The 9,622-nt window shown below is 37.9% G+C and overlaps 2 protein-coding genes across 4 annotated transcripts; both read right to left on the bottom strand.

Moving 5' to 3' along the window:
- Window positions 1-2,178: 2,178 nt before the first annotated feature.
- On the bottom strand, window positions 2,179-5,159 carry LOC125467932. 3 transcript variants are annotated; one of them, XR_007253359.1, is made up of 6 exons: window positions 4,722-5,159; window positions 4,478-4,528; window positions 4,223-4,356; window positions 4,008-4,099; window positions 3,673-3,905; window positions 2,179-3,574 (listed from the first exon to the last, which is right to left on the bottom strand). XR_007253359.1 is itself a non-coding variant. In XM_048570962.1 (5 exons), exons 1-5 carry the CDS (start codon window positions 5,028-5,030, stop codon window positions 3,733-3,735), a joined length of 759 nt encoding a protein of 252 aa, XP_048426919.1. In that variant the 5' UTR covers window positions 5,031-5,159; the 3' UTR covers window positions 2,179-3,732. The 3 variants fall into 3 exon arrangements, 2 of the variants coding, with proteins under 2 accessions (XP_048426919.1, XP_048426920.1); XM_048570962.1 differs by having other exon boundaries at window positions 2,179-3,905; XM_048570963.1 differs by lacking the exon at window positions 2,179-3,574 and having other exon boundaries at window positions 3,670-3,894; window positions 4,722-5,151.
- Window positions 5,160-8,640: 3,481 nt separating this feature from the next.
- Window positions 8,641-9,396, bottom strand: LOC125471063 (receptor-like protein EIX2). Its single transcript, XM_048570928.1, has one exon. It carries the CDS (start codon window positions 9,394-9,396, stop codon window positions 8,641-8,643), a length of 756 nt encoding a protein of 251 aa, XP_048426885.1.
- Window positions 9,397-9,622: the final 226 nt, after the last annotated feature.

Raw genomic sequence — 9,622 nt, 5'->3', positions numbered from 1 at the left:
TTGATCATAACTAGATGTGTCAACATGTGAACGAACGGGTAGTGGTACAAGAATGTGAGGCTGCGAGGAAATCGAAAGTTTAATTGTTAAAAAAAAAAAAAAAAAAAAAAGGTTTTAAAATTCCAAGAGGAAAAAACATGGTAATGGTCACGGAACCCAATAACTGTTTAGGGGATTATGCCGGCGGTCGAAGCCTATGATGAAATTTGTACTTAAGTGTTTGGTTTAAATGTCAAAATGGTTCATGTTTTAAAGTTATATGGTCAATCTAATTTTCGTGTTTTTTATTTGGCTAATTTAGTCCTCGTGTTTGTCTATGTTAGCCAATTAATAACATTTCATTCAATCTATGTTAACAAATTCATAAGAAAAATTATAAGAGATATAATTACTCTTTTTCTTTACAGAAAAATGCAAATCAATGAGAAAAAAGACATAAGAGATAAAACTTTCAATCTGAAAAAAAGATTAAGATTGTGACATAGAAAAGAGAGGGGGTAACGTTAGGAAGGAGGTCGGGAAGTTGAGAGGAGAATAATTTTTCTTTTAACAAATCAAATACATAATTTTATAAATAAGTTTATAGTAGTTTATAAATCTTTTTACAAAAAATAGATGAAAATATCCTTAATTGACTAACAAAAATAAACACAAGAATCAAATTACCCAAATTGAAAATACAGGAACTAAATTAACACATTGACTAAAACACAGAGACCATTATAACATTTAAGCCTAATTGTTTTGTTTTACTTGGTGCTTTATTGCTTGCAAGTTTGCAAGTCAGAATCTCAATGTCGGTCTCTACTCTTTTCTTCCCCCATTTCCAAATGACCAGCGCTGCAGACCGCTGGTGTGAACGATACGACTCGACTTTATTCAACCAAACCGTTTGGTGTCGAGAAGTGACAGGGAAAATATGCGTTTCTACTTGGGTTAACCATCCCCCATCTTCGTTGATGCTTATTTTGAGCAAGGATGGTCTCCCGTGTCCTCAGTAATTATTTTTTAGTAGTGTAGGGGGCGACGCTTTGCACTTGGTGCCGCGTCTTTAGCCTTGGTTCCCCTCTTAACTGCTTTCTGTTTGTTTTCTCTGGTTGTTGCCTCCTGGTAGGGCTCCCAGTGTTTGGCTCCGGCCCTAGTTATGAATATTTCCAGTTTCCAAAAAAAAAAAAAAATGAAAAAAGCCCTTGCTCACTAGCATTTTAACCGTTAGATGTTGGGTCAAAAACACCTAGAGCACCATAGAATTTTGGAAAATATCTTGAAATAAGACAATTTCTTAATCTTAGGACATAAATAGGATTTTTTGAATACGCACACAGCATGCACAACAATCGAACAAAAATAAAAAAAATTCCTACATCTTAAAATGCCCAAGTTACCCTTGTATGTAAATGAGTTAATTCCTTCTCTCCTCTCTTCTCTCTTCGACGTCTACACTCTCTCTTCTTCCCAACCCGCATTCAATTTCTTCACAAATTACTAACCCTAACCCTAACCCTAACGCCCTTTCAAAATACATCTGGATTATAAAGGATCTAACAAACCAACTTTCGAAGAAATTTTTTGGGAAAACTTACGTCTGGATTATGAAAGATTAACAAATAAATGCATGCTTCATTACACCAACAACTTGTAATTGAATTCCAAATGCAAAGAACAGGGAAAAAAAAGGTTTTGAAGGAAGAGGACAGTGATCAGAAACACATACTGAAAGGGTATTTCAGTATGATAACAGTGATAGACCACCAGGAGGAGGACAGTTAGCTTTAGCATGGTGCGCATGTTTGACTAATAGACCACGAGGAAGATAACAGTGATCAAGGATGCCTAATTATTCTCTGCAGAATCACTGTCCTTGCCTTCCTTATATGATATTATCAATGGTTTCCACAAACACATCAAGCTTTTTCTTGATCTCATCTATCACTAGCTTCACAGCTACGCTTTCTTCGCCAATAGCAAATGTTCAGCGTTTGAAGATTTCTCAAAGTATTCCTCCACATATATCCTTCTTGCATTCTAGAATCACATTGACCACTTCCTGGTCTCCTTGAGCGAGTCAAGGGATAGGGACCAAACTTCCAGCCCAGCTGAAAGCGAGTGAATGACACGACTTGTACACTGCTGGAGATTGACATCAAACAATTACAAGCCTGGATCAAGCTTACAGGCTACCACAACGAGATTTAAATTTAGCTAATTTAACATAATTTAAATACACAATCAAAATTGAATCAATCTGTTATCGAAAATCAACGACATCAAAGCTACTGAGGGCCCAATAGAACACAGACATCCAGACATTGCACAATTCCAAACTGTTAATTCAAGAAAATCAAACAAAACACTCACAAACATCACTGGTATAGAACTCATTGCAATGAGACTTGAGTCCCATTGAGCCTGACCCATAAGCTTACCCATCATGCTCACGCGCCCCAACGGCAGCCCATCTGCAGTCCACGCGCACCCATTACCGCCTCCATTCACATGCTACAAGTTCTCCAGCGAGGCCTTGGTGGGCTTCTCAGGATCCTTCTGGTGCTCCTCGAATTGTTTGCTCAGAAGCAAGTTCGATTCCTCCTAGACATTGCTCTCACATCTTTGAGCTCAACACAAAAACCAGAGCTCTCTCGACATCCTGCTCTTCCAACCCATAAAAATGATGTCATCATCTGTGCATTTTTACTATTTATATGTGGGTATTTTAGTAATTTTGGTTTTGTGCATGGCCGATTTGTCCTATTTTTGTCTCAAGATTAAGAAATTGTCCTGTTTTTGGGTATTTCCCTAGAATTTTTGTCCGTGCTACTAGATCTAGATAAAATCTCACTCATGTAACTACCCATCACCAAGTATCAACATTGTTTCTCCCATACGAGTTAAATGCCAAGCAAGGCACTCTATTATTGACATTAACCGCAACTTACTTTTGGTTCATGTCTTATGATTCCTAGAGTATCCATTCTCTTCAGTAATGTGGTACCATTACATATATTAAATCTAGCAACCTCACATTCAACTATATTTTCAATCTAGTTTTCGTTCTAGCCCTGGATATACAACACATTGACCCTTAACGCTACGTTTCAAATTACTAACAACTTATCCTCAATTGTTAAAATTAAATGACAGGAACACTACCAATGAACTACTCAAATGTATTGCATACTCAAAAAATTTACCCTAAGTTCCATGCCAGTTTAAATTCCCTCATCCAAACGAACTAAGCTCTAATGTCTCAATTCCAAAATAAAATCAGATCATAACATTGCACACTTTACAATTTCAGCACAATTCTATATTCAGATCATAACTAAGCTCTAATGCCCAAAATTAATCAGCAATCACAGCACAAAATAAAATCAGATTATAACATTGCACACTTTGAATTCACCAACTTTAATTAAGCTGTTAAGTATTAGGGGGGAGTTTATAACAAGGAGATGATGTTATTTGGTCAAGTAGAAAGCATTGCGGAGGTGTTCTCATACAAATCTACGAGGTACTAACAGTAACAGCACAAAGCAAGAAGCAAATCAAAGGATGTCTATCTTGAAGCAACACTCTGAAACGGAAAATCCTCATTAAGTGAAAAAAAAAAAAAAAAAAAAAAAAAAACTTCAATTATTAAACTGAAAAATGAAAATGTGAAAAGTTATGTACATTCACAAAAATTTGATGCGGCTCACCGTGATGCTCTTGCATGTGTTGTGATCTACCCTACTACTTAGTTCGATTTGTTAAATAGTGAAGTGCCAACCTAGAAAACCGGGTAAGAGTGAAAAACATTTGCCATAGAGCACGACCATTCAGGATCCCCTCCCGTATGCCTCTTGCAGTTTTAGCCAAAATGGGCCCTGGCACCTCAGTTTTCTGACTTACTACCTGCACCGATGCTAAGCAAGTAAAGATGAATTTTACATCCACTGCTCCAAGACCAAATTGAAAACTCACCTTTTAAACAACAACAAAAGAAAACTATAGAAAACATGGATAACCTGATGGAGCCATGTTTTTCAAGCGGCGCAACCTCTCCTCCGCCACGCGAACAGCTCGAGTGGAACTTCTAACGCCTTGTGTAATTTCCTGTCTGGACAACAAACAAAACCGAATGAGTCCACAGGGAAATGTCTTTTTAAAGAACATTAAACAAGTGATAGATTTCATTCATCATAAGACAACGACATAAGAGCGTTGGAATAGCAATGCCAACCCAAGATCACTGAGCTCCATAGTGAGGTCACTAATCTCCATTCCGGATAAACGAACAGCAGTTAATGTGTCGGGAAGCTCTTCCCTCATAACATCCATCAGTTTTTCGAGTGATTGAGCTGCCTTCTTGAAAGCCTTCAGAAACAACCACATTGAAAAATTCACTTTACTAACAACGATTGCACGACAAAAACAATACCCGATTTTCCAATTGCCAATACAAATTAAAACCATCGAGCATTCAAAGATTACGAACCAGTAGGGCGGGGATAGCAGAGCAGAAGAGCCACGTTGCGGAAACTGCTACCTATTCAGAACACAAAAATCAAAATGTTACTCAATGAGAAAAACCCACCAATTGCTGTAAATTCAAGGACAAATAATTGCAGAGAAATTTTTAGGTTTGCTTGTGCAGATTAAGGTTAACTCAGAGCAGAATTACGCTTCCAAAAGCATAAATATATGAACTTAGAGAGAGAGAGAGAGAGAGAGAGAGTTACTGCGCAAGCAACGACATTGAGGAAGACGATGCGGCGGTGGGTGAGGTTCCACTGAGGGAGGTGAAGAAGTGAAGTCTGAGAAAGTGATGGAGATCCGAGAGTTTCAGTGTATAGCGATGAAACTGACGGCCCAGATGCTCCGTTAACATACTGCGACTGGACGGGCAGTGAGCTGGGCCGTCGAGGCGGCAGCCTGAGATGGTGGGGCAGACGGCGAGGGTTTATGTTGCCCTCCAGGCTGTGGTTGGCGTCTTGGTTAATCCTAGGGTTACTCGTCAGCTGGAATTTCCCACCCACGAACATTGCCATTGCTTCTCTCTCTACTCTGTCTCTCTCCTATGAGAAAGAGATGACAGAGCGGCCTCTGGGTCACTCGGCCCTCGCAATTTCCGGTTAGGCACAAGGGGCTTTTTGTCATTTCAACACTAAGAGTTTCTTCTTGGGCACTCTGTTTATGCCCAATTTTTTGGGTAAACAAAACAGCCATTCGACCTTCTGAATTAACACCCTAATCGAAATTAACCCCGCAGTTATTTGTTTAGTAAATTAAGGATCTGAATATTTTGAAATTAGCAAATTAACCCCCTATCATCTGAATTCGTCCCATCAGAGTCACCATCTCCACAACCACCACCAACCCTTCTTTTCTTTCTTCATCTCTCTCTCACGCGCCCAATGTCGAGGACTTAATCCCAATCAACCATGCAAGAATGGGGACTTGTGACAGTTTGTGAGGGAGGTTCCGAACGAAAAATTGGTTCGGGTCGGGGCTTGTGTGGGTTGTTTGTGGCTGCAGTTGAGGGAGGGGGAGACCGGGTGTTGGGTCGGAATTGGGCATGGGCAGTCGGCATGGTGGTTTGAGGATATGGATTGTCGATGAAGATGGGATTGGGGTGTAGTCGTGTGGAGGAGTGGGGTTGCCGGACGGTGCGGTTCGTGCGGAAGGACTGGTGGAGCGTGACGGTGGTTTCTTTTTATTTTCTTCCACGTTTTGCTTTTATTTTCATAAATTAATTGTACTTTTATATTTTTATTTGATTTTATAAAATTATTTTATTTTTATTACCACATGGCGTATTTTTATTGAATCTTTTGATGTCAAATTAAAATTGATGGTTAATGTGATAAGTTGAAGTCTTATGTCAAATTTTATACTTATTCAATCGAATTGTCGATTATTATTTTTTTATTAAATAGAAGTTGTAATTATTAAAACAATGTTGCAACAAAATTTTATTGATTGAAATGTTAGTGGAATAAGGAACCCACCATTACAATTAATTAAAAATAAATTTGACATTAATGTCATATTTGACTTCTAAAGCCAAATCTGTTATGACATGACATGGAATGACAGCTCTCCTTGCTATCAAATTTGATAGCAGTTCCAAATATTTTTTTATTAATTTTTTATCAGATCTGCAACTCTCCTCTCTCACTCGCACCATAAAAGTACAAACTCATCCGAATCAAACTCGGCTGAAGTTTTTTATACTGAGAAAGGTTCTGTAAGATCGAAAAATGTAGTTATTGTTCATGGCCTGGGGCTTAGTTCTTACTCTTTTCGAAAAGTTGTTGAAACTCTGCGGTCCAAAGTGGCTTGTGCAGTTGCGTTTGATTTGCCCGGAAACAGGTTTTCGGACAAATCAGTGGTGGAGGTTGGAGAGGAGGAAAGTGGGATTTTAGGGAGATTTTGGAATGTGTATGGTGAAATTCAGGAAAAGGGTTTGCTTTGGGCATTTGATCAGATAATTGAAACAGGGCAGATTCCGTATGAAGAAATCCAAGCTCGGGTTTCTAAGCACAAGGTGTGAGGCCAATTGAAATGGGTCCTGATTTGATCGGTAAGGTGTTGGGGCAGGTAATTGAGATGACGGGTTTGCCCCCTGTGCATTTGGTGTTGCATCATTAATCTTTGGGGATGGTTGCAAATTGGGTTTTGGAAAATGCGGGATCGGTGAGTAATTTGGGAAAAACAGCACAAACCAAGCAACGGCAGCGTCCCTGCCGTTGGATCTGAACAAATCGCGTCTGGATCGTCGATTGGGAGGTCCAGAGTAAGGGTCGGTAGGCCGAGTTGTTGCACTGAAGTTGTTCGAAGAAAGGCGTCCCAAAGACTTCGAGGACGAAGATGGTGAATGATTGGAAGGAAGGGAAGGGGAAGAGGGTGGACGAGAGGGAGGACTCGGTGGCGACGAAGATGATAGGAGAAGTCTAGAAAGGAGGGGCATAAAATAATAGTTTAATAAATAAAAAGAAAAGAAAATAGTGTAATAAAATAATATTTAATTTGACAAGATGGAGAGCAAAATTTTGAAAGATGTCAAAATACCACATAAGCTGTTAAATTCAAATTTTATGTTTAAAATTTGACATTTAATTTGGAGATACTCTAATCTCAAAACCTTCAAATCCAATCAGTAAATAACATTTCGGTTGGAAAGATTTTTTTATGGCAAATATGCATAGTGGCATTCTACATATGTTTTTGACATCTCATTTAGGGGTGCTATGAGAAAAGGTGATGTCAATTAACTTTTTAATTATTTTATTGTGTGAGTTCCATTAACCTATCAATTATAAATCTTAAGATTTATTTTAATTCATTTATTTTTTAAAATAGGTATTACATGTATCATTACTATAGTCTAAAGTTGGGGAAGAATTGACACCTTTCATAAGCTACAGTAAAAATAGGCTGATTTTGATTTATTTACCATTTTGCTATTCTTCACAAATTTTGGATTTTTTTTTTTTTTTTTTTTTAAGAGGAGACGATAGCTAATTTTATTCATAAGTAGAAGAAAGCATACAACCTTGGAGGAGGGAATCCCAGAGAAGATCCGGAGGTTCCTCAAACCAAAAACTAGAAAAATTAGAAAATAAGGCCAACTTGACCATTCTATGTGCCGTATAATTAGCGGTTCGACGAACTTTGTGAACTCTAACGGATTCAAAACCCCGTAAACTTGACTTAATATCCTCAATTAACAATCCATCAACAGAGGTGTCATAGTTAAGGTTGCCAATAGCTTGAACAACCTGAAGTGCATCACACTCTAGGATAACTTGCTGCCAGTTTCTTTGAGATGCCAGTCGAAGACCCTCACAAGCAGCTAGAATATCAACTATTTTGGGATTAATCGCATGCGATGGAACAAAACGGCAGAGAAAATTTTCAGGAGATGCGATCCTAGATAGGCTTTTCTGTAGAACATTGTTTTTTTTTTTTTTTTTTTTTTTTTTTTTTTTCAAAATATTTTGTGCAAGTGTCGACATTGATACAAGAATTAATGTGAAATAAAACATTTCATAGAAGTACCAAGTCTTACAAATAACAATTAAAAAGTTCTTACAAATAAGAGTACAAGGTCCTTACCCAGCCCCCAAAGACAAAGCTAGATAACAACACAGCACATACAAGGCCACAAAATCAAGTACAAATTATTTGTTTCGAGCAATGCTCTCTTATTACGGAGGCATTTTACACTAACAGTTGTCCGTCATAACTTTAAACGTGCAGTCACCAATCTCCGTCTCCAACTGGATGGCAGATGCAGGAGTGTCACAAAGATATGCATGATCTTAAAAAGTGCAGGTAAAACAACAACAGTCGTTAGGAGGGATTAAAGACAATATTTCACTGGAAAAAAGTTTCCAACTGGATGACAGAAATGAGAAAATGATGATGTAGGTCTGTATGTGTAATGCATATGTGACTGTACTTACCCTGCCTATATCAAAGCATTCTCTGTCGTTTGATCAACTCCACCCTTACGTAAACCCAATCGTTTACAACATTTAAGAACTTGAAGTATGCATATGTCTATGACCTGTTGAATATCAATGTGCCACAAACACCCCAAAATCCAACAACAAACCTGATCGCCATACTGATGTAAAATCCTTGCGTTATAAGTCAATCCTTATCTTCTTTATTCACAAAGACGGTTACAATTGGAATTTTGCCAAACAAGTTGTTGTTTGACAAGTCCAACACATCGAGACCATCTATTTGAAATACACTTGTTGGAATTTTACCATATATTTGGTTTCTTGATTGATCAAGAGAATCTAACGATTGCAACATTTCGATCTCTGGAGTTATTTGACCTGTTAAACGGTTTCTCGACAAATTTAAAGAAACCATTCCAACAATCTCAATTATTTCACAAGGGATCTCCCCGGTTAGTCTATTGCTTGAAAGATCAACACTAATTAGAAGTCCCAAAGTACTTTTGTATACGGACAGTTTCCCTTTCCATATTAATGATGCTTCATCCTCAGAAAGTTTTTCTTTCAATATTGAGGATCCATCATTTGGTATATATTCTACAGTCATGCCTGTAGATGAGCTAGAGATGGTTGAGCTTGAATTTCCCTTTTTAGCCAAAGTAGTAAAATTGTTGAAGCACTTGAGTATAGTTCCAAAGATGTCATTCATAGAGAAATCCAAAAGTTGAATGCGTGTTAGATTACATAGTTGTGACGGCATGCTTCCGTTGAAGTGATTGGATCGAAGGATAAGGATGGTCAAATTTGAAAGGCTAACCCCTAACCAATCAGGTACCAATCTTGACAATTTATTTTCTCCCACATCAAAAACTCTTAGCTCTGTGCAATTTTTCAAGGAGGAAGGCAATTCTCCCACGAATCCATTGTTATTGAGTTTCATTGTGTTATGACCCTGATTAGCTTAATCATAGTTAGTCATTGTATTAGTTAGTTAAATGAGACTATGCCAGGTAATTAAGAAAGTTTGTTAGATTCTGCTAGCTGGCAGTGGGGTTCTGAGTACTATAAATAGTCCAATGTGCAATGGCTTTGCCTAGTGGTAAATTTGATAAAAAAGATATTAAATACAAAAATATTTGGAGCTCTGCTCCTCCATCTCTCCTTCC

This window comes from the organism of the source record quoted next, unplaced genomic scaffold, assembly GCF_019419815.1.
Source record: "Pyrus x bretschneideri cultivar Hongxiangsu unplaced genomic scaffold, Pyrus_bretschneideri_v1 Contig56, whole genome shotgun sequence".
NCBI classification, from domain to species: Eukaryota; Viridiplantae; Streptophyta; class Magnoliopsida; order Rosales; family Rosaceae; genus Pyrus; species Pyrus x bretschneideri.
The sequence above is the reverse complement of the archived record's forward strand: the minus strand, read 5'-3'. Positions and strand labels throughout refer to the sequence as shown.

Excerpts from the sequence above, each read along its gene's own strand:
- LOC125467932 (XM_048570962.1), bottom strand. The coding sequence starts at position 5,030 with ATGGCAATGTTCGTGGGTGGGAAATTCCAGCTGACGAGTAACCCTAGG. Across the intron at positions 4,529-4,721 it reads TCAATGTCGTTGCTTGCGCA|GTAGCAGTTTCCGCAACGTG; the intron begins GTAACTCTCTCT and ends TGTTCTGAATAG. Across the intron at positions 3,906-4,007 it reads GAAAAACATGGCTCCATCAG|CATCGGTGCAGGTAGTAAGT; the intron begins GTTATCCATGTT and ends TTACTTGCTTAG.
- LOC125471063 (XM_048570928.1), bottom strand. The coding sequence starts at position 9,396 with ATGAAACTCAATAACAATGGATTCGTGGGAGAATTGCCTTCCTCCTTG.